At 38.5% G+C, this 25,900-nt stretch overlaps 1 protein-coding gene across 1 annotated transcript in view; it reads right to left on the bottom strand.

Moving 5' to 3' along the window:
- CHRNA7 (cholinergic receptor nicotinic alpha 7 subunit) overlaps positions 1-25,900 on the bottom strand; it is a 112,978-nt gene that overhangs the window by 61,804 nt on the left and 25,274 nt on the right. Inside the window, exon 3 of the mRNA XM_053888802.1 lies at positions 2,198-2,242. Coding sequence (XP_053744777.1) covers positions 2,198-2,242 — 45 coding nt within the window. The remainder of the gene's footprint in view (positions 1-2,197; positions 2,243-25,900) is intronic.

Here is a 25,900-nt window from a genome sequence, read left to right as displayed (position 1 = left end):
ACATAAGAGACTCTTAAAAACTGAGAACAAACTAAGGGTTGATGGGGGGGGGGGGGTTGGAGGGAGGGGAGGGTGGGTGATGGGTATTGAGGAGGGCACCTGTTGGGATGAGCACTGGGTGTTGTATGGAAACCAATTTGACAATAAATTTCATATTAAAAAAAAAGAGACAGAAAGGGGATGTGGGAGCAGGGGGTAAATGGGAATTCTCCACACCTTTCTTTCAATTTTGTTATGAACCTAAAACGACTCTAAAAAGATCAAGTCTTTTAAAAAAGGGAAAGTAGTATATACATTTCAAAGGAAAACTTAAAAAAAAAAAAAAAAAAAAAAGGAATGTTGCTTTAAATCCTGCAGGGAAATTCTGCAAAGGTTCTACTTTATTCATTACAGGCAGGTTCTGTGAGGCATCTCTTGTATAGCAAAGCCTGCTCCGGGGACATACAGCAGATGGCTTTAAGTGAATCTGTTTTCTATTCCCGAACTTCCACTTGCATTCCCACCAAAACTCACCTGCCCAACAACCACCTGGCAATATTCCTTTCCCCACATTTACTACTCTGATTTCTGCCTTACAAAGAAAGGGAATTTCCCTCACCTCAACTCCTATCTTGGGACATTGACCCAAGAAGCAAACAACAAAAGGCAGATTCAAAATACCAGTGTCTGTGTAAATTGTGTTAAAAATCAGGTGACAAAAACTTTCAAAGATCAGGCACGTTTTAATTCCTTGTTTTCAACAAAATTGAATGAGAAACTAAGCAAGCTGTCAGCTAATACATTCCAATGAAACTATATTATTTTTGTCATGTAATCTGGAAGAAGTTCAAGGAATTGACTAATGTTTTAACAAAATGTCTTTCATAATGAACGATACACTACTACATCTATTTTAAAAAGTCATAGAGGGGCGCCTGGGTGGCTCAGTCGGTTAAGCGTCCGACTTCAGCTCAGGTCATGATCTCACGGTCCGTGAGTTCGAGCCCCGCGTCGGGCTCTGGGCTGATGGCTCAGAACCTGGAGCCTGCTTCCGATTCTGTGTCTCCCTCTCTCTCTGCCCCTCCCCCATTCATGCTCTGTCTCTCTCTGTCTCAAAAATAAAAAAAAAAATTAAAAAAAAAGTCATAGAATTGATGGTGAAATCTGCATTAGTGTCTCATTTCGTAATAAAAAAAATCATCGTCTACAAACATATGAATTAATTTAAAACAAAGCCCCATCTTTGGTAGAGACATGAATGCCACCGTGATGAATTAAGAACCAATAATCAGTGTAATCCTTTTGGATTGATTAATCCAAAAGAAAAATCCAAAAAGAAATCCAAAAGAAAAAAGAAAAAATCCAAAAGAAAAAAAATTAACACTTATTGTCTAAAAGAATGACTTTATGTAAATATCTACATTTCAGAGAACCAAGACAGAGTGATTGATAACCTGCAAACATGAAATTACAGAACATTAGGATAAGTTCTGTGTGAAAAGTGGCATAGCAATACAAGTGCAATAATAAAAGGAAGGGACTGTGCAAGACATCTGCAGCTAGAAGGCCTTCTTTATATAGGAAGGCCTTCCTAAATGAATGAGACGGGCATCAAATCATTATGGTATTTAGTTTCCAGTTAAAATAGAGACTAACAGTTTTACTTTTAAATGCCAATATTTACAATTTGCTGGAAAAGACATCATTTGCAATTCATTAAATTTAGGTGAGGATTTTACATGTCAAGCTAAAAATCCATGAATGGAATACAGCATTTCAGAATTCTTGCATTCTTAGTGCTCTTGCAGAGCACTAAGCATGACTGTGACAGCCTCTGGCTTAGGCAACTCTCTAGGATTCCCATTATGCGCATCTAGAAGGCATAGAGAGTGAGGCGGCTGCCCCTAAACCCTGGGGACCAGTTAAGGTGCAGGTTACAAACAGGTTACCAACAATGTAGATCTTCATCTTATTACTTGTTTTGCATGAGTGCTTTTAAAATTTCCCCAAATCACCCTGTAGGAAATACACGCATTCACTGAGCCCTGTAGGACGCAGTGAGAAATACCCAAAAGTGGATGTTCTACTTCACATAAGTTGGCATGTGTGGAGTTAGGGAGGACAATCCTGACTCTTCTCAGGGTCATTTCAAGCAGGAGCATCTGAGAAACCACAGCAGGAAGACCCACGGGAGAGGACTGCCCTTGTCTCAACTTACCATTTGCAGCCAAATGTTGGTAGTTAGAACTTGGTTCTTCTCATCCTTCAAAGAAAAAGAAAGAACCATAAATATTGCTTATATGGTTTACAAAAGAGGGACTGATGCCATTATTCATGCAGGAATCATACTACTGGGGCTGTGGGAATGCGTGGAAACTAGGAGGAACCAAGCACTTCCAAACACACTCAAGCAGCATTTCCCCAGAGCTAAGCTTGTTCTCTTTATTCTGAAGTAACAGACATTTATTATAGAGCACTTACAAAATGCAAAGTATAAAGAAGAAAATTAAAACCCACAGCCCCACCACCCAGAGATGACACTTCCTTATGATTTAGCTTACTTTCCTTTGTACTCTTTAAAATAATTTATATGCTTAAAAAATAAAGTTGGGTACAAATTCCAATTTTTTAAAGTCAAGTTTATTACCAGAAAGTATAGAGTTTTAAACAAATATAAATATCTCATGCTTCCCTCCCCCAGGAAAGGGAGCATGACCTATGACAGCTGTTGTACCATATGCCAATGGTAGTGTGTGGGCCACATTTCTCCCTGGTCCCTGTGGATCTGCCTACCTTTTCTCTCACCTTTTATCTACCAGGAAGTATTCCTGGCCCTTGACACACACTTGCAAGGTAAATTCTGTCCTAATGAGCAAACCAAGTTTCAGAAAGGTGAGGTGACTTTGTGAAGGAGCTATTCAAACTTGGATCTTTCTGACCCAAAGCCCCTTTTTCCACATTTCTGAACCACCTACGGGTGGCATCCAGAAGAGTGCCAAGTCTGTGCTTTAATCAGAGCTTGGGATAGTGTACTAACCATGACTTTGTTCCAGCACAGGACACCTAAAGAAAATTCTAGTCAACAACAGCCTTTCCAACTGGGATGCAAGCAGTGTTTTACCACAGCTGGTTGAGCCCAACATGGCCTAGCAAAAACCAGTGTGCACACACCAACGACCAAGTTCCATGCAATACTTATACTGAGATAGTGGTATTCACTACTTAGCACTCAATTCCCACCCAAAGGACTCTACAAATTGACAACTGCCATTCTCTCTAAGAGAAAGTATTTATTAATGCCCTCAAGCAGAGTGCCTAGAAGCTGAGACTGTGAGCTCCTCCAGCAGGAATTACCTGGTCCTGTTATGGCATACACAAAAACAATCCCAATGGCAGAGAGAACATGGCATCTGCTGGGGCGTGGTCATAGGGAGGGATGCAAACGAGAAACAAATACTGCTTCTCATTAAAATAAAAAATGTATTGAACATGTAAGGAGTTGGCAAAGATTACTTGATGCATCAATGGCCCTGGCCCAGCAACTCACACTCTGAGCACCTTTGAAAGGTGAAACTAGGAGGTAGGGAGGTATCTGAATCCTGAAGAAAGAACAGGGCTACTTGAGGAGGGACAGGGAAGAATGTCCTAGTAGGGTCTCAGGACACAGCTGAATCCAGAAGTAGATGTCAGTTTGGTTACAGGAAAAATACATTCTATTTTCCAAAATAAAACATGGCAGAGTCTTCTGGGTGGAAAAAGTTATGGAGCTAACATTTCTCTGTACTCTGTACTAAGCGAATGGTTCCCGACGGAGCCATATATTTGAACTGCATGAGTACTCTAGTTCCGGTTCAATCTCCAATATTATTTGAAAGCATCAGTGAACTCTTTTAGGACATACATCCGTTGTGTCAACTTATTAAGGAGTTGTTGTTTTTAATGGACTTAAAATTAGCTGGTGTTCCACTTGGGTGGCTTTCCTTCTTTTAATTGCATCTGTGTCTTCAGCTTCTGAGAAAAAGGCTTCTGTGGTTTGGGAGCTCAATTACTACCAATCTAATTAAAAGGCTTTCTTCTTTCCAACATTTGAACTGAAACCTCATTAGAGTGAAACGGAATTTCTGTGGTGTGTAGCAGCATGGGACTAAAGTGCCAGCATTTCAAACTGTAATCAACACTGAGCAGCAGCCAGCCACTGCTGGAGAGCACAACGATGCCAGGTAAGGGAGCCTTCCGTGGAGATTTGAGAGGACCAGCCTGCAGATCAGCAAGGAGGCTGCTGTTGGCATTCCCAGAGTAGGTCTCTTTCCTCCCAGCTTCTGTCCCAGGGCCACCGGCTGGCTGAGGCTCTCAGCTCTCTCAGTCCGCACAGAGACAAGGTGTCCTACCTCTTCACCACCCCTGAGATGCAGCGTCCTCTCCACACTACACATTGAATGTTAGCATTCCCCTGAAATTCACATGTTCAAACTCAACCCCACTGGGACAGTATCTGGAGGTGACCTTTGGAAGGAGATTAGGTCATGAGAGCAGAGCCCCCAGGAATAGGATTAGTGCCTTATAAAAGAGACTCCAGAAAGCTCCCTCACCCCTTCTGCCACATGAGGACAGAGGGAGAAGATGGTTCTCTATGAACCAAGAAACAGGTTCTCACTAGATACCAGATCTACCAGTGCACGGATCTTGGATTTACAAACAGCATCACAACTGTACGGAAGAAATGCATGTTGTTTAAGCCACCTGGTCTGTGGTATTTAAGTTATGGTAGCCCAAGCTGATGAAGACCACACACAGTCTGACCTCCACTAAGCTCCAGATGGAGCTCTCTGCCCTCCTTCAGCTGCACTGATCAAAGAATTAAGACCAAGGTTCTCAGTGTAGCACACAGCCTTTTCTACAAGCCATAGTCCAGCCATGTGCTCATTCATTCATTCATTTATTCATTTATTCACTCATTCAACAAATGTTTGCAGAATACTTCCTGTCTCACGCATTATGCTATCCAGACATGTAGAGTAGGAATTGAACATTGTTCTTGAGCTCATGGAATACAAAATGTGAGTGGGGGGTGGGATTACACAACTCAACAATGATATAATTTCAAAAGGTGATAGTAAAGGAATGAGACACCTTCAGAGAGGATGACAGGGGTAGAGTCCCAAGGATGAGCCTTCACTTTTACACCCTATGATATTGGAATACTGAAAAACACAGATCCCTCATGCCATCACCTGCACCACTTGCCCTTTAAGAACTCACTCCTCCTCATCTCCCAGGGCCTGCCCTGTCCCACACCTTCCTCCTTTCTCCTGCTCCAGGCCAGGCCCCCCCAGCAGGCAGCCCTGGACTGAAGTTGCCTCCTGGATCACCAGGGATTCCAGCACAGAGCCAGCAACCCAGACAGACCTTGGCTTTGCATAGGAGAATGAAAGTCAGTGAGGAGAGGCAGATTTCAGTTCAACATGAGGAAGAACCTCCCTGGCCTAGAACAGTTCAGCCTACTTCAGAAAGGATGTGGCAACCAGCTCCTGGAGTTATAAACACAGAGGACAGCCACCTACCTGGAAAGGACACTTTCATCCTTCGGTGGCCCTCTGAAGGTGTAGTCCTGGTGACCTAGGGCCTGTGCAGTCTACAGTGGCCAGGTCTCCTACACACCCCAGTGCCCACACTTACACCCCCTACACCAGCCACTTGGCCTTCCTTCCTGCCACCCTGAGGATAGCCAGTGTCCTGCTTCCTGAGCCTTCTGCAAGAGGGCCCAAGGCACAACTTCAGCCTGCATTCAACTGCCATGCCTCAGGGTTTACACATCGCTGTGCATGATGAGGTGATGTGGAGAACTGGGCATGGAGACTGAGCCTTTGGTTTAGAAAGCTGGCAGATGGATCTGCAGTTCCCAGATGTCTCTCTGGCTTCAGGCATTAGGATGTTCCTGGAAGAACATACAGGGGCTCCACTCCCTCTCCCAAAATCTACTTATTCTACCCAGGAGGGAAACTTCCTTCCCTCTTATCTAAACATCCTCCACTGACAGCAAAGCCACCAGCCTCCTGTACTGCGCTTGAGCTTGTTTAAATCCTGAATCAGCTGATGAAACTGCATTCAGTAGTCTCTTTCCTCATGAGTTGGATGTCACACTGGTCAAACACTGGGGTTCCTGTGGGAAGGAATCCAAACCCCAGCCCAAGGGCCTCTGAATAAATAACCAGCAAGCAGAACAGAATCTGAATATGGTTTCAGTGATGACCCTGCCTGGCAGGACAGCATGGTGGAGCAGACCCCATGCAGAGGAAGACCCTCCAGACTCCAATCTCAGCCCTCTAATCTCAGGCACTCAGTTTCTGTGGGTTTCAATTTTCTCTCCCAGAAAATAAGGAGACAACAGCTTTCCTGACCACCGCCCAGAGTGGGAGAGGCGAGGGCAGCCTCATACAAGCTGTGACATGTGACTCAGTGCCAGTGGCTGTTCCTGTGGGGCTGCCCTCACACATACGATTCTCTTGCAAGACCCACACTCCTTCCTACCCCTGGGACCACACAAGAGGAGACACGACCGACGGTCGCCATGGAATCACAGGATGCCCTTGTGACAAAGCACCCCCATAGCCAACTAGTCTAATGCCTCATTTAAAAAAAAAAAAAAAATCTGAGCACTTCAGAATATAATTCAGCCTTAAAAAAAGATGGAAATTCTGCTATTTGTGATAGCATAGATGAGCCTGGAGGACACTATCCTAAGTGAAATAAGCCAGACATAGAAAAACAGGTACTACCTGATTACACTCACATGAGGAATCTAAATTAGTTGAACTCACAGAAGCTCAGTGTAGAAAGGTGGCTACCAGAGGCTAGGGGAGGGGGAGAGGGAAGGTCTTAGTCCATTGGGACAAATGTTCAGCTCTGTAAGATAAATAATTCCTAGAGATCTGTGCAGCATGGAGCCTATACTTAACAATGCCATATTACATATCTAAAAAAATTTCTAAAAGGGTAGATCTAATGTTAAACTTTATCACAGAAATTAATAACAATAATAAATAAATAAAGAGGGCTGGAGGGAATTTTTGAAGTGATGGCTATGTTTATGATACAGATTTTAGGGAGGGTTTCACAGGTATATGCTTGTCTCCAAACCTGTCAAATTGTGTACATCAAATATGTACAGTTTTTGTACATCAATCATACTTCAATAATGTTAGTGTTTTTTTTTTAAAGTACACTTTGATTTAAGTAGCTATGCTTTTTTGAATCAATCTCCCAGAATAATCATGTATCTGTTTTGAGTACAATGGTTCTGATAATGTGTAATGTGCTACCTTTCATTTCATATAGCAATTATTCTTCTGGAAGTTATACAGAAACATTATTCAAAATTATTTTTCATAGTTCCCAACACTTTCTTTTTGCTTTTGTGTAGACACTGAGAAAAGGAGATAACAATACATCTCACTTTGTCTAAGTTCTTGTTTGCAGAGAAAATTGCTGGATAACATAAATTCCTATTCATGTAGTCTTTGTAGTTTATAGCAAGGATTACTTCTTTTATCAAATTTAATTTTACACCAACCATATTTTTGCCCTAGTTTTACAGAATAATAAACCGAGAGTCCGTGACTTCCCCTAAGTCAGCGAGATCGTAGGTCTGACAAAAAACTCATACCCAGAATAAGAAATAAACTCCTACATATCAATAAGAAAAAGGCAGACAATCCAAGAGAAAAATGGGCAAAAGATGAACAAGCACATGATTTTCACCACAAAGAATATCAGTAATTACATAGCTAGGGTACCTGGGTGGCTCAGTCAGTTGAGCATCTGACTTTGCCTCAGGTCATGATCTTGCAGTTCATGAGTTTAAGCCCCATGTCAGGCTCTGTACTGACAGCTTGGAGCCTGGAATCTGCTTCAGATTCTGTGTCTCCCTCTCTCTCTGCCCTTCCCCAGCTAGTGCTCGTTCTTTCTCTCTTTCTCAAAAATAAACATTAATTTTTTTTTTTGAAAAAAAAAAACATAGCTAAACCTTCAGTAGACATTTGGATTCTTGCAAATGTCATGCGTGGATGTGTGCATGCACGTGCACACACACACACACACACACACTTTTTTTAAACTATATCAGTCTTGTGACAACAACCCAGGAAAATCAGTACTATTATTATTCTCATTTACCAATTGAGATAATGGGAAGGCTCCCAAATTTAACCTAATATGTCTCCGTTCTGCTCCAATGTTTTGCAGTGAGCATATATAACCTTTATAATCAAGAGAGAAGGGGTGAATAAAGATAGCATCTGTAAACAAAGTAAGTTCCTAGCCCTAGGTCACACAGCTCAGTGTAGAATCTGAGATCCAACCCCTTATCTTTACCTGTTTATCTCAACACCTGTATTTGAGGCACCATGAGACTCCTCCGAATATCACAACAGTGAGCACCTTGGTGATGCTAATAAAAAAATGGTCCCCTTTGGTATCTGTATAGCAGAGAAATTCTCAATTACTGTATGGAAACCTCTGAGGTTCTGAGATGCTTTAGAGGATCAGTGAAGTCAAAACTTTTTCCATAATCATTAGAAGTTTTTAGGCTGTTTCCCCCTCATTTCCTCATGAGCAGTGGGGAGAGCTTTGCAGAGACCATATGGCACATGATGTCAGCAGCAGACTGAATGCAGAGGCAGATAAGAGAATCCAGCTGTCTTCTATTAATCTTGGTATTTAGGAGATTTACAAAATATAAAACAATGCCACCATTCTCAGTAAAATTGTTTTGCTTGGGAAAAATGGTTAATTTCCACAAAATATTAGTTACGTTAACAATTTGTAATTGTTCATTACAATTTAAAAATGAGTTAATGAACTTGAAACATTTTCTTAGTTTTCATTTCTAACATGGTAAATATTGATAGATATAATCCACATAAAAATGGGGGGAATTCTCAATAGCTTTTATGAGAGCAAAGGGGTTCTGAAGCTTAAAAGTTTGAGAGCCACTGGTATAGGGCTAGGCATTCGTAAGACACCCTGTTTCTTGTACCTAAAGACCTGGCCCTCTCAGGGTGCAGACCCCTATTCCATCTTTGTTTTCATTTGGGGTTGCTCATGATCTTTGTCTTGGGAGTGCAAATCAAAAATCTAGGTATCTATCACAAGCAGACCTGGTTGGGTCACCATCAAGCTGTGTAGACTTGGAGTAGTCATTGAGCTTTTCTGAGACTCGGTTTCCTATATGTAAAAATAGGAAACTGAGGGGCACCTGGGTAGCTCAGTTGGCTTAAACATAGAACTCTTGGTTTCGGCTCAGGTCATGATGTTGCAGTTCACAAGACTGAGCCCTGCACTGGGCTCTGTGCTAGCAGATTCCCTCTCTCTGCCCCTCCCCAGTTTGTGTTGGCTCTCTCTCTCTCTGTCTCTGTAAATAAATAAATGAATAAATAAATAAATAAAAACAAAAAATAGGAAACTGATTGCCACATCTCCAGCAAGTTGCAAGGATTAAATGAGTACCACACCAAAAGTGACGAAAACATAGGAAAACTTTCCAACTTTCAATTATCAGAAATAAGTTCTTCCAACACAAAGGTACTGGAGAGGCTTAGAAAGTTTGGCCCAAATAGGTAACATCTCTCTACCTCCAACTGCCTACCTTTCAGTGTGGTGTATCATTACATTAGTTTTATTCTCACTGAAATCTGGGCCTATGAGGTTAATGTCTCAATGTCAGCATTTAATTTTTGTAAGTTTATTTATTTTGAGAGAGAGAGGCAGAAAATGAGGGAGAGTGAGAATACTAAGCAGGCTCCACACTGTCAGTGACGAGCCCAATTCGGGGCTTGATCTCACAAACTGTCAGATCATGACCTGAGCCAAAAATCAAGAGTAGGACATTCAACCGACTAAGCCACCCAGGCACCTCTCAACACTTAATTTTCTTAATGGGTTAAGGATTATTCTGTGATGTATGCATGTTCAGATATGAATCTTTTCAAAAAGAATGTATGCAACACAGTTTCCTTCAAGCATTGGATCTAACGTCCCTCCACCAGCTACCCAGCCTCACAGCAGGCTTGGCCAAGGAATCTCACTATTTTCCTACCCAGGTTCTGGAACCCCTTAATCATCACTTACCTGTTTAGAGATATACACTTATTTCTAGCAGTATTTTTAAGTACTAACAAATAAAGGAAATGTGTGTGCTCTGTCCCTTTAAAACACAGCACTCTGAAGAGCGTGATACCGTAAATACTGCTCCAAAGAACTCCACAGAGACAGGCTATAGTCCTTGGAAAATTGTCTCTAGAACTCCCCAAAGTGATTTAGGACCCTTTTATTCTATTTTTAGCTACCAAAGTTAATCCTACATGTCTCTAGAACACTGTTTTCAGGAGCAATTCAGAAAAAGACTTGAGGAAATCTCTAAAATCATGCCAGAGTATATAACAGATACACATTTTTTTCCTCCCAATAGGTCAGTGTGTAATTCTTTACTGACTTAATCCCAGGTAAGACACATCATAATGAAGGGTACAAAACTGACCCCATCAGGCTGACTCCTTTGGGAAGTATGCATGCCAGGTGAACTAGTGACAAGCGTGTCTCAGGCACTTAGGTCCTTGCACCTATGGTAACTGATTTTCTTTCCCCCATAAAACCCACTGCCCAGTGCAATATTGAAGGGACTAGGGCCCATCACTGAGCCACTCCAGCTGTTTGTGTGTGAAGGTATGAGAGGGATATTCTAGGGAAGTGACCCACCCTGACGGTGTAGCCATTTGGTTCCCGCTGGGTGGACCCCATACCCAGCATTGCCCAGGTTCCCCAAGGGAGGCATGGAGTTTCAAGTGTACTTTTAACTGGGACTAAAAGGTCTTCTTTCCACTTCTGTAAAAGGAAGGGCCTCCTTATCTCCCCCAGAAGACCCAAATCTGGAGGAACAAAGCTGTGAAAGGGGATTGTAAGAGTGAAACCTAACAAAGACACAGCACCTTGAGTTAGAAGAGCTGAGAGGTGGAGGGGGTGGTGGAAGGAGGAAGCAGGAGCGTGGGAAGAAGATTATGGAGTGCAGGAGAGGCAGAAGGGCTCCAGATGCACTCAGTGACCCCAGAATGAAGATTTATCTCAACTCTCCTTGAACAGACACAATAAATTTCCCTTTTACACTTAAACCATCATTGTAACTGAATTAGTGTCCAAGCATTGCCTTCACTGTTTACAACAAATGCAACACACATAACACATTATCTCCTACAGGACTAAGAGTAAACAACTGCACCCACTGCCAGACCCCACAAATGCCTGAGAAATTACAGAAATGTGTGCAGCTTCAACACCAGGCTTTTCCAATGAAAAGCAGGAACTGGTCCTGGCACATCTTATCACAATTGGGGTCCTCTAAAGACATGAACTATAGATACAGGGATCCCAACATAACACTCCATGTGGAACTGGTGCAAAGGTGTGTTCAAAAGGCCGAAGGGAAGGGGATGATGTACGTGAAAGGAAGGAGCAGGATGTAAAAACAGTAACATTTTTCTTTGTTGTTATTTGACATTTTTATTACATTTTTTAATGTTTACTTATTTTTGAGAGAGAAAGAGAGAGAGAGAGAGAGAGAGAGAGAGAGAGAGAGAGAGAGAGAGAGAGAGAATATGAGCAGGGGAGGGGCAGAGAGAGAGGGAAACACAGAATCCGAAGCAGGCTCCAGGCTCTGAGATGTCAGCACAGAGCCTGATGCAGGGCTTGAACTCACAGACCACAAGAGCAAGACCTGAGCCAAAGTTGAACACTCAGCCAACTGAGCCACCCAGGTGCAATTTTTATTAAACTTTTTAATTTTTATTTATTTTTGAAGGACAGAGAGAGAGACAGAGACAGAGACAGAGAGAGAGAGAAAGAAAGTGCCAGCAGGAGAGAGGCAGAGAGAAAGGTAGACAGAGAATCTGTAGCAGGCTCCACACTGTCTGTATACAGCCTGACGCAGGGCTTGAACTCACAAACTGTGAGATCATAACCTGAGTTGAAATCAAGAGTTGGACACTTAGGGCACCTGGGTGGCTCAGTTGGTTAAGCATCCAACTTCAGCTCAGGTCATGATCTCACAGTTCGTAGGTTCAAGCCCCATGTCGGGCTCTGTGCTGACAGCACAGAGGCTGGAGCCTGCTTTGGATTCTGTGTCTCTCTCTCTGTTCCTCCTCCGCTCATGCTCTCTCTCTTAAAAATAAATATTAAAAAAAAAATTTAAGTTGGACGCTTAACCAAGTCATCCAGTGCCCAGTTATTTGGCATTTCTAATATTTCTACAAGTAATGTAGATTAATTGGTTTAATGAATTAAGGTAAAATAAATAAGACCAAAAATAAGGAAAATGATATAAAAAATAGCTCGCCACCATTATAATACAGATTATTAAAAATTATGGGTATACATATCATGAGGGTAAGTCCTGGGCAAGTTGAAAAAAAATCTGGAATGACAGCTGCATAAACAAAATATAGCAGTATATGAATGAATGGATGGATACACTTTTTTTAAAATAGCAAATACAAGGAAGAAAGGAAGGCAAGCAGATAGGCACAAATAAAATATAAAATATAGTCTGGAAAAAAAAGCCCAAACAAGGACATGCTTCCCATGAGTTCTTTATACAATATAACTTAATAAAGCCTTGAATCAAATTAAACATGATTTCAAAGACAAGATCATTAAATAACCAAATGAAATGAAAGGGAAACTGCAGAGTTAAATAAATAAACTTAGAACCAAAACAACATGATTACATAGCTAGTAAATTAGACACAGAAAGGGACAAAACAGAGCAAGCTAAAAATTGAGTTATTGGCATGAAAGCAAGGCATGAGATAATCACAGTTTGTGCAGAGGAAAAACACAAAGAGATTAAGTCAATTAAAGAAGAGGTCGGAGATGGAGGTGACACAGGAAGACAGGACTAGAGCTGAAATGGAGAACAGACACATGAGAAATAGTAAGGGTTCTGGGATAATGCACAGAAGACATACTCCTGGTCCTGGTGAAATGGTAGACTCCATAACCTTAACACCATTGTGCCATAAAACACCTAGAAATTCTGAAATCTCTTAAAATACAAATCTAAGCTCATAAAAAAAAGCACAAGAAATCCCCCAAAACAAAAAATTCAAGAGGGACGTAAAAAGCACATTGTGAGTGCACAAGTTGATGCTGGCAGAGCTCTGTGACTACTTACAGTCACAGAGTGAATGTGAATGGTGACTACTTATGTTCACAGAGAGTTTGAGCAGTGCCTTGTTGGTACTGAGGACAAACTTTGATTCCACAGGTAGAGGGGAGCTGAACCAAACCCCCACACCTCATTCATCCACGTGACACAGGCCACAATCCTATGGACACCCCTACACTTTCATGGATTTTATCTCCAGGAGCCCCCCGCGTCAACCAAGTTCTCATGAAAACTATGCAAGAAAAATCATCTTGAAACTCTGACATGGGGAGGGAAGGAGCAACTTTAGGGAAATAGGCCATCCAGCACCTTCTCAGCACAGGCCTATCCTCCAGACTTTGTGAGAGGTTTATTCCTGCTGGGAAGAGGACATCCTGCCCACATCATACCCTGTAGTCTTTCTGTCTCACCAGAGTGGGAGAGGGAAGAACTGTATCACCAGGAAATACCTGAGAAGTTCAAGCCCAGGAGCACAGGCCTACCAAAAGACTGAGATTTTATCATAAGATTACAGAATGCTTCCTCTCCCCACCTTTTCACCACACCAGAAGGCTCCAGTAGGACACCAGTGGGTACAACTGAAAGAGTTACAGACTCTCTGCCCAGGAGTGCCAAGGGAAGGCCAAGGTTCGGGGAGGGGAGACAAAAATATGGACACTAGAAGAATGTACAGCTACAGCAAACAGTAAAGTGTAACCGTAGTCAAACAAACATAAATTCTCATGCTAAAGGTGTATTTACTTCAATTCCTATTACCTTAAAGGTCATTTCTAGCTTGTGACAGAAAAACCAAAAGGCAACTAAAAGATAAGAAAAAAATAATCCAAAAGAGACAAAGCAAGGATCACAACAAGGCTCTGACATCAAATTTCAAACGCCACTCAACTGTAAGACATATATATTTTCCAAAAATGTTAAAACGTGAAAAAAATAAACATCTCATAACTGATGGACTATGGTGTAAAATGTTATTTTTACAGATAATGAAAGATAAAGAATGAAAAGTAGCAGAGACTTCTCTAATCCATCTCAACATCATTCACTCCAATGTTCGAAAAACAAGTGGGGGCAAAGAGCCTACATGGGAGTTCCTTCCAGAATCAACATGGAGATTTTTATACATTATCTGAAAGGCAGAGAAATTTCTAAGTTTGCAGATATTCTTAAACTCATTCAAGCAGAGAAGGCTAATTGGGAATAACCTATAGGAATATGTTGCTAAACTATAGGAATTACAAAAACAATGAATTTCATTGTGGTGATGTCAGAGAAATAAACAACTGCAACTCAGGAAAAGAAGTTGAGAATCCTTGTCACCCATTCCCCAGTAGCATGTTACCCTGCACACCTCAATCAAGGATTATAAAGGCACGCCTGTGTGGCTTGGTTAGGCGTCTGATTTCAGCTCAGGTCATGATCTCATGGTTCAGGAGTTCGAGCCCCACGTCAGTCTCTGTGCTGACAGTTCAGATCCTGGAGTGTGCTTCAGATTCTGTGTCTCCCTCTTTCTCTACCCCTCCCCTGCTCATGCTCTGTGTGTGTCTCTCTCTCTCAAAAATAAATAAACATTAAAAAATGTTTTAAATAAAAAAAGGATTATAAGAAGCAAAATGGGAATACTTCCCTCTTCTAAAGATTTCAACAAAATACAACAGGAACAGAAAAGATGGACATTTAAAGCAAGCAAAGATCTAGTAAGAGAGAGGCAAGATAGTGGGGGCTTCTGTAAAAAGAGAAGCCGATATCTACTCCGAGACCCCTTCAGAGGAGTCAGAGGTCAGGTGGTATCTGAGAGCAGGGGTGGGTACAGTCTGTACAGTGGGTCCCTGACACATGAGCATGGGGGAGTGAACACCATTGAAGTAGCAGGTCCCTCCCACAGCAGTTGACTCAAAATGTCTTCCTCTTCAAGCTAATTATGGGACTAAATGCCCAGTCCTGGTGATGCACTTTTATTAAGTTCCTACTCTCTGCCATATAGATACCTGAGGGAGTAGCAGGAGCACTGAGCATTATATGGCAACACTTTACCCTCTATAGAGGCTCCACAGGCCCCACCCTGACCTAAAGGTGGCCCAACCCGCCTGTTCTGAGTTTTTAATGTTCTCATTAATGTTGCTACTGAGGCAGCCCCCAGTGCCAACTCTGAGCCTAGGAACACAGTAGCAGAGGACTTTGCATTTGAGGTTCCACCCTTTAAGGAAACTGGGCTGGAGTTGATGAGGGAAACAAAGGCAAGAGAAATGTAGCTTAAATTAAATCTCCCTACAGCTTGCAGCCCACTGATAGACACCTGAGGCATACAGAGCATGACCTTCCTCAAGGAACTCATGGCTGCCTTAGTGCCTTAATGATTTTGTTTTATTAAAGACTAAAAGTCTTTATCTTAACAGCAGCTACCCCTTAAGGTATTCAAAGCCTTGCTTCAAAATTCCTTGGAAACTTACTTTATCTCTATTGGCTCTCCCTCCACAAACTTAAAAGTATATAATCAGTCACTCCTCACAATTCCAGTGCAGCTCTTTCTGCCCACAGGTCCTGTCCCTGTGCTATAATAAAACCACCTTTTAGCACCAAAAATGTCTCAAGAATTCTTTCTTAGCCATTTGCTCATGAGCCACATTTCAAATTTTATCAGGGTCACCGTGGAAACCTGAGGGCTAAAGAGTACTACTCAAAAGATGTACATCAATGAAGAGAAAGCACTACAGTGCTCTCTCACAGATTCCTGGTTCACACTGTTACCACAAGGATTTTGAGAAGTCTCGAAGAACTTGTGGTTTACAATGGAACTATAGGATCCTATACAATCTATAAATAATGAGTCCTCTACAGATCTTTAGGCTCTAATCCTTTTCTTACAGACTTGTATGTAGAAAGCTAATAAATTACCAGTGCCCAGAAATAACTTGGCAATTCATTCTAACTAATCACTGCAGAGTTCTAACACTAAGAAAGGAAATTCTATACCTCTTCCCCAGCCCAAAAGTCCATTTCTCCTAATACACAGCATATTCAGATGTCCTATTCTATAAGGAACAATGAGGAGCTAAATAAGCCAAATTCAGACTATTCACAGACCTCATTTCTTCTTCTGGGAAGTACAATGAAGTGATTCATGCCATAAAGCACACTATACCAATTACCAAGAAAAATGTTCCTATCACAAAATCAGGAACAGAATGACTTTGGAACTTTTTTGTAATTCCAGTGATTAAATAGTTTGCATGAAGTTCCAAAGTGTGCCCTTCCTTAATAAATGACCTTTTGTTATGTGTAAGCCACTTAATATGTCAGGGAAATTTTTTTCATTATAAACCCTGAATTAGCTAGATAGAAAATGCTCAGTGCAGGGGATGCTTGAGTTTGAATCTACAATTACAGCTGAATCTCTATTCCACAATTTCCCACCTCCTCACCTCTATCTACAATCATGCCTTAACCTGTAGATCAGAATAAACTTGCACCTATTTTGTACTCATTGTAATCTAGAACAACAATTGGTTTCTCTTCAATATAACAAGGGAATGCATTTACCCTAACTTAGATTTCATAGACAAATTATTAAAAAGGATTAGGTTATAAAATAAGAAGAGATCCCCAGGGAAGTGCCCCTTTGACATTTCTTAAGAACTTTCAGTAACTTCTGAAAGTTCTCTATAGTCTTCCTAGTTCACAAAGACACATCTTACCCTCCCCTGACCAACCACATGACTCAACACTCACTTCCTCCTCTGCCCCCAGAAGGACCTTCCCAAGATGCAACCGGAATTGTTTTACCAGGAGTTTAAAGGCACTCCTCTGTTCTCCTGTGTTTCTACAGTCTCTGATGGTGGTCAACTCCATCAGAAAGGCCTAGGGGAATGATGGTTAAGATAATTAGTACACACCTTCTCTTTCTGCTTTTGAAAACTGAATAAACACACTAATAAGACAGAAAATCTTGCCCAATAAACTCACAAATAAAGAGGGAAAGAATAAAATCACAAACATTATGAATATGCATTGCTGTTTTGGCTGAGGGGTAAAATGAGGCTTCCCAAAATATACAAATGGGGAAACAAGTGGCAGGTTGCCATTGAATATGCTTGTTTTCTCCCATTGTATTGGATTAATTCTAACATCAAATTTATAAATAGTGCACAAAACTTTGAAATATTGCTACATGTTCACATCCTGGACTCGTCCTCCTCTGGGTGTGGGCTCATGGATTTTTCACTGTAGATAGTAAGATATGATCCTGAGAAAGAAAGAATTATTGGTTTCCACAACTGTAGACCATTTTCTTAAATCTGTACTAATGCAAAGGTGTATGTATATAAAATAAACCAAATCTCCTTTTAAGTATTTTAAAATGATGAGATGTAAAAGCTGATGACAGTATAGTGAAACTGGCAGTTTCCAGCACTGTGAGTCAGTTTGTAAACTGTTATGTACTTTCTTCAAAGAAACCTTTAAATTTGCCTTTATGTCAAAAGATTTAAAAAAACAAAACTATTAACTTTTTGGGCTAATTCCACATCTAAGAAATAACCTTAAAGAAATAGCTGGGAATCATAATAAACAAGTAAGTCCAAAGGTATTGATTATGTAATGGATAGTGCCAACAATATTATAAACAAGTTAAATGCCCATAATAAATTGCAGCACATCCATAAAAGGGAAGAATATGTAATTAATTATTAAAATGTTTTTAAAAGAATGTAATCAGGGTGCCTGGGTGGCTCAGTCAGTTGAGCACTGGACTCTTGATCTTGGTTTAGGTCATGATCTCATGGTTCCTGGGATTGAGCCCCACTTCAGGGCTCCCCACTGTTAGTGCAGAGCTGCTTGGAATTCTCTCTCTCTTCCTTCTCTGACCCTTTCCTGCTCACACACATGTGGGCGTGCTCTCTCTCTCAAAATAAATAAATTTTTAAAAAGTTAAAAAAAAAGAATGTAATCATATGAAAAACACATTAAAATATAAAATGGGAGAAAAGCACCCTATAAATTGTACTTATAACATTTTCCATTGTTTAAATTCTATTCTGTGATCCTCATATTTCTCGCTCCCTGTTTAGTCATGAATATGATCTGATCATTTCAATATTGAACTGATCTCTTAAATCTTTCTTTACATCCAACCTGCTTTACTAAGAATTACTTGACCTCTCCAAATAAAATATATGCAGGATGTGATACTGACCTTACATATACAAAACTACAGGAGTTATGATTTTTATCTGATTTTTTGATAGTATATATTTTGACTTATTATAGAATTTTTAAATGCTTATAGCAAGAGCAATAAAAATGCTTAAGTTCCAGAAAGATGGAATAGATATACTTGTTCCCATTATTACCACTAAATAAAACTAAAAGCAACTAAAAATTCTGGATATTACATGTAAAGTAAACACAAGAAAACTCTTAAAAGTATACAGGAGAAAGTAGACTGCCTATAAGCTTTAGTACCCATGGAACAATACTGCAGTGACTTTCCTGGGTTTTATTTTTGATTCTTACATCCCATAAAGATAATTTGGAAGCCATGAGTTTCATTTCCACTAGTCAGTAAGCCGGGGTGGGGGTGGGGGGGCAGAGTAGGAACTCCGTATCTGTCCAGGAGTAAGGAGGAGTTTATCCTTTTTGCCTCCCCTCATGTCAACAGAAGCCAAGCAGGAAATCTCAACTTCCACCCTCACCTAGCAGTTAGACAATGCCCCTTCTTCCTCTGCTAGAATGGTGTCAGAGAAAGCCAGGTAGCTAGAAAGTTTAAATAAGACCCAGAGTCTCACAACATAATAACAAATTGTCTAGGTTCCTATTGAAAACCGCTTATCATACAAAGGACCAGGAAGATCTCAAAGTGAATTTAAAAAGGCAATCAAATGTTGCCAACAACAAGATGACAAGCAAAATATGTCAGAATTATCTGCTAAAAATTTTAAAGCAAACATCATAAAAGTACTTCAATGATCAATTACAAACATGACAGTAATAAATGAAAAGATATTCTCAGCAAAGAGATGGAAGATGTAAGTAAGAATCATAAGAACTTCAGAGCTTAAAAATAAAATAACCTAAATAAATGGATAGGCTCAACACCAGAATGATTGAAGAATGAATGAACTGGAGGATAGACCAATGGAAATTACCCAATTTGAAAAAAAAAAAAAAAAGAGAAAAATTAAACTAAGAAAAAGAAAACATAAAGCCTCAGGGACCTATGGGACTACAACAAAGATATAATAATTGTACTACTGGAGTCGTGAATCAAAAAGAAGGTGTAACTGAAAAAGCACATGAAGAAATAATGTCGGACACTTCCTAAATTTGACAAAAGAAACAAATCTATAGATTCAAGAAGTGAGTAAACTCCAAACAAGGTAAATCTAAAGAAATCTCCACCAAGATACATCATAATCAAAAACTAAAGACAATAAAAAAACTTTAAAAACAGCAAGATAAAAACAATAACTTACCTATAGGGCAAAAGTAATTTAAATGATAGTGTATTATTTACCCTAAACCATACTGACGAGAAGGAAGTGGCATAACACTTTGATATGTTAAAATAAAGGTGAATTCAGAATCCCATATCAAGTGAAATATATTGGTCAGGAATAAAGGAGAACTCAAGACATTTTCAGATGAAAGCAACTAAAAGAATTTGTTGCCTATTATCCTACCTTAAATGAATGGATAAATAAAGTTCATTAAACAAAGGAGACACTGAAAGAAGAAAACTTGGACATAAAGGAGAAAAAAACAGAGCAAGTAATACAATACAGCTTTATTTCTCCTGTTAAGTTTTCTACATTGTGTTTAATGGTTGAAACAAAAATTATACAATTGTCTGAGATGGCTCTAAATGTATGAAGAAGAAATAGTAGAGATGATTATATTATTTTTTTACACTAGTCAATTTATTTTATTTATTTTTTTTTCATTTTTAAAAATTTATATATATATTTTTTCAATATATGAAGTTTATTGTCAAATTGGTTTCCATACAACACCCAGTGCTCATCCCAAAAGGTGCCCTCCTCAATACCCATCACCCACCCTCCCCTCCCTCCCACCCCCCATCAACCCTCAGTTTGTTCTCAGTTTTTAACAATCTCTTATGCTTTGGCTCTCTCCCACTCTAACCTCTTTTTTTTTTTTTCCTTCCCCTCCCCCATGGGTTTCTGTTAAGTTTCTCAGGATCCACATAAGAGTGAAAACATATGGTATTTGTCTTTCTCTGTATGGCTTATTTCACTTAGCATCACACTCTCCAGTTCCATCCATGTTGCTACAAAAGGCCATATTTCATTCTTTGAGATGATTATATTATAAACAAGCGATGGTAAAGGATGCAAACAGAGGTAAGACTTCTATGCTGTACTGAAGCAGGTAAAATGACCACGTCAGTAACCAATAAGCTATTTCTACATAACATAATCCTAGACACCCACTAGAAATTTATACAAATGATTTTGCTCAAAAATACTATTGATATGGGGTGCCTGGGTGGCTCCATCAGTTGAGCACATGACTCTGCATTTTGGCTCAGGTCATGATCCCAGGGTCATGGCATCAAGTCCTGCAACAGTCTCCATAATGAGCAGGGAGCCTGCTTGGGATTCTCCCTCTGCCCCCCCCCACCCCTCTTCCCTGCTCTTGTGCTGTCTACCTCTATCAAAACAAAACAAAACAAACAACAACAAAAAAACACTTTTGATAAATCAAGATGAAATTCCAAGAAAACGTTTAAATAACCTATAGAAAGTCGGTAAAACAAAACAGAAAAATGAAAAAAAGAGAGAAACAGAAAACAAAAACAAAGTGACAGACTTAGGCACTAACATATCATTAATTATATTAAATGTAAACAGCCTAAATACAGCAATTTAAAGACAGAGACTGGCAAAGTAGATTTAAAAAAGTGACCTAACTATGCTGTCTACAAGAAACTTACATCAAAATAACAATACAGGAAAGTTGAAAGTAAAAAGAAAGAAAAATAAATAGCACGTAAACCTTATCCAGATATATCAGAACTGGCTACATTAGTGTCAGATAAAATAGCCTTCAGGGCAAAGAAAATTGTTAGAGACAGATAAGGGCATTACATAATGATAAAAAAGTAAATTCACCAAGAAGACATAGCAATCCTATATGTGTGTGCACAAAACAACAGAACTGCAAAACACATAGAAGAAAAAAACTGAAAAAAAAAAAATCAGAGGAGAAACAGAAACACCCACTATTATAGTTGGAGCTCTCCATACTTCTCTCAGTACTTGAAAGAACAAGCAGAAAAAAAATCAGCAAGCTTACAGAAGAACTTAACAACAATACCTATGAACAGGCTTTAATCAACATTTATATAACACTTCAACCAACAATAGCAGAATACTCTCTTTTCAAGTGTCCATTGAATGTATACCAAGATAAATCATATTCTGGTCCATAAACAAACCTTAAAAATTTTAATATAATTGAAATCATACAAAGTGTGTGTTCTCCAACAACAATGAAATTAAACTAGAAATCTATAATAGTAGGACAATAAGAAATTATTCAAAGGCTAAAATGCTGAAAAACATATTTCTTTTTTTTTCAATTTTGTAATGTTTATTTATTTTTGAGAGAGACAGAAAGAGAGTGTGAGTGTTGGGTGGGACAGAGAGAGAGAGAGAGGCAGAGAGAGACAGAATCCAAAGCAGGCTCCAGGCCCCAAGCTGCCAGCACAGAGCTACCAGAACAGGGCCTGACACGGGGCTCAAACCCACAGAGTGTGAGATCATGACCTGAGCTGAAGTCAGACACTCAACCAACTGAGCCACCCAGGCACCCCCTGCAAAACATATTTCTAAATAATGAGTGGGTCAAAGAGGAAGATACGAGAGAAATTTTAAAAAATACATTGAAAATGAAAATATAACATCAAAATTTGTAGAAGAGAAATGAAGCAGTGCTGAGAGAGAAACTTATAGCATTTGAATGCATACATGAGAAAAGAGGAGAAGTCTCAAATTAATAATCTATATTACCACCTGAAGAATCTATCAAAAGAAGAGAAAAAACACCCAAAGCAAAGATAATAAAAAAATAAAGAGCAGAAACCAATACATTTTAAAACAGAGAAAATCAATGAAACAAAGAGATAATTTTTTTGAAAGATCAATAAAAGTAACATACACTTAGCAAGACCAACAAAGAAAAGAAAGAAGACAAACATCAAGAATAAAACAGGATATGAAAAGATCCTTCAGACAACCAATAGATAATAAGATAGTATATTACAAAGAACTCAATTCATGTAAGTTTGAAAGTTTAGAAGAAATAGACCAATTCTTCCTCCCACCTCCCTCAAAAAAGAAAAAGAAACTATCACAATGCATCCAATACAAAATAACATAAAAAGCCCAATAACTAATAAATAAATTGAATTTGTAATTTTAGAACTGTCAAAAATGAAATCTCAAAGCTGAGATGATTTCACTAAATTATACCAAACATTTGAAGAAGAATTAACAGCAATTATATGCTACTGCTTCCAGAATTAGAAGAGGAAGACATACCAACATATTTATGAAACTAGTATTACCCTGAAAACAAAATAAAAGTACAAAAGATAAAACATATGACAATATCTCTCATGAACATAGACAGAAAAATCAGTAACAGAACGTGAACAAATGGAATTCAGCAATATAAAAAAAGAATGATGTGTCCTGACCATGCACAGTTTATTCCAAGGATTTGATGCTTATTTAACATTTAAAAATCAGTCAATATAAAAATCAAAATATTAACAGGCAAACAAGAAAAATCATCCAATCATATCTACTGCATCAAAATAAGCACTAAACTCTAAAAAAATAATAATAAATTTAGAAATAAAAGGAGTAGAGGGGAATGCCTTCAACTTCTTAAGGAACATCTATAAGAAATCTACAGCTAACATTATATTTAGTGGCAAAAAAAACACAAAAAAACAATTTTTCCTCCAGATCAGAAATAAGGCAAAGAAGTCTGCTGTCAATACTCTTATTCAACATAGTGCTGGAAGTTCTAGCCAGGACAGTGAGTTCAAGACAAAAAAAAAAAAAAAAAAAAAAAAAAAAAAAAATTAAAGGCATACATATGGAGAAGGGTGAAATAAAGTGTTACTATTTGCAGAAAACATAACTGTCTGCACAGAAAACTCCAAGGAATCTACAATAATAGCTCCAATAATAAATGAGTTTAGCAATGTGGTAGGATACAAAATGAATACACCAAAATCAATTCTATTTATACACACTAGCAGTGAACAAAACATGAACAAAATTTAAAAAATACATTACTACTTATATTTGTTTACAAAAAGAAAGGAAAGAATAAATGAAAGGAAGGGAAAGGAAGAAGGAAGGAAGGGAGGGAGGTAGGAGGGAGGAAGTAAATCTTATAAAATATCTGCTGGACATATATGCTATAAACTACAAATATGGGTGATAAAAGTCAAAGATATAAATAAATATGTAGTCATAACATATTCATGAATTAGAAGACTCAATACTCTCTAAATTTATACATAGATTTGATGCAATTTATATCAAAATCTCTGAAAGATAGTTGTAGATATTCACAATATTATTTAAAATATATATGGAAAGATAATAAGAAACAAGAATAACTAAAACAACTTTGAAAAAATGTGAAGAATTATCCTCTACTATATTTCAGTTCTTATTAAACAGATTCATTAATAAAGACTGTGTGGTATTTAGCAGAGGGCTTACCACACAGATCAATGGAACAAAATAAAGAACATATTTGTAGACCCACAGTAGTGTGGTCAATTGATTTTTACAAGAATGCAAAAATTCAAGAGATAAAGGATAATCTTCTTGACAAGTAGGGCTGTAGCAATTAGATATCATATTTTAAAAATTAAACGTAAATATCATAACTTATAAAAAAAGTAAATTGGATCACAGATTTAAATGTAAAATGTAAAACTTTAAACTTTTAAAGAAAACATAGGAGAAAATCTTTAGGACCTTGGGCTTGCCTTTTCACTTTCTTATAGTAACTTGTCATGTTTTTAATTTTGACAATATCCAATGTATTTTTGGTTTTATTACTTGTGCTTTAGACGTTAAGAAACCATTGCCTAATCCAAGGTCATGAAGAGAAACTACTGCCCAATCCAAGGTCACAAAGATAGACCCCATTTTTTTTTTTTCCAGAGCTACATAGTTTTTAGCAATTACATTTAGTTTTTTGATACATTTTGAGCTAATATTAGTATATGGTATGAGGTAGAGGTCCAATTTTATTTTTTTAACATGATATCCAATTGTCTCAGAATTGTTTATTGAAAACTATTCTTTTTTAAAGCTACATATTTTTTTATTATTATTTGATTTTGATAGAGAGAGAGCAAGCATGAGCAGGGGAGTGAAAGAGAGAGGGCTGACAGCACAGAGCCCAACACTGGGTTTGATCTCATAAACTATGAGATCATGACCTGAGCCAAAATCAAGAGTTGGACACCCAATGGACTGAGCCACCTAGAAACCCCTATTAAAAAATTCTTACTCATATTATCTTGGCACACTCATCAAAAAGCAATTAGCCAATAATTTATAGATTTCAAGATCCTCAACTCTAATCCTTGGATCTTCATGTCTAATTTTATGTAAGTATCATACAGTCTTGATTACTGGAGCAAGTCCTCCAACATTTTTTTCAAGATTCTTTTGTCCAAAAAGAGTCAGCTAGGAATTTGATACAAATTGCAATGAATCTGCAGATTAATTTGAAGAGTATTCCCATTTTAACAATACTAAATCCACAGATATGGGATATCTTTCCAATTATTCAGTTATTCTTCATTTTTTATTGAGGTATAATTGCATATATTAGTTTCAGGTATACAACATAATGATTCAATATTTGCATATATTGTAAAATGATCACCACAATAAGTCTAGTTAACATCCATCACCATATATAGTTACAAAATGATGTGGAATTTTGAAATCTGAAAATATATTAATTTCTTCTTCATTTTGGAAAGATAATTTTGAGAGATATACAATTCTTAGTTGAGTCTTTTTTCTTTCAGCATTTTGAATATTTCATCCTACTGCCTTCTAGCCTTCATGATTTGTATAGATAAATCAGCTGTTAATCTGAGGATACTTTGCATTCTACTGTTTTCAAGATTCTTTCTGAATTTGGCATTCAATAGTTTGATTATGAAGGTTTTTTTTTAAGTTTTTATTTTAATTCAAGTTAGTTAACATACAGTGTTAGTTAGTTTCAGGTGTACTATATAGTGATCCAACAATTCCATACTGGTATTCATCATGACAAGTGCACTCCTTAATCTCCATCACCTAATTAACTCATTCCCCTCACCCACCTCCCCTCTGGTAACCATCAGTTTGTTCTCTATAATTACAAGTTAGTTTCTTGGTCTCTCTCTCTCTCTCTCTCCCTCCCACCCTCCCTCTCTTCTGTTCATTTGTTTTGTTTCTTAAATTCCATATATGAGTGAAATCACATGATATTTGTCTTTCTCTGATTTAATTCACTTAGCATTATACTCTCTAGATCCATCCATGTTGTTCCAAATGGAAAGATTTCATTCTTTTTTATGGCTAAATATCATTCCATTGCATATATCACATATTCTGTATCCATTCATTTATCAGTTATGAAGTGTTGATCTTGTAGTTC

This window comes from Panthera pardus, unplaced genomic scaffold (genome assembly GCF_024362965.1).
Source record: "Panthera pardus isolate Hobbes unplaced genomic scaffold, ASM2436296v1 HiC_scaffold_24, whole genome shotgun sequence".
Taxonomy (NCBI): Eukaryota; Metazoa; Chordata; class Mammalia; order Carnivora; family Felidae; genus Panthera; species Panthera pardus.
The sequence above is the reverse complement of the archived record's forward strand: the minus strand, read 5'-3'. Positions and strand labels throughout refer to the sequence as shown.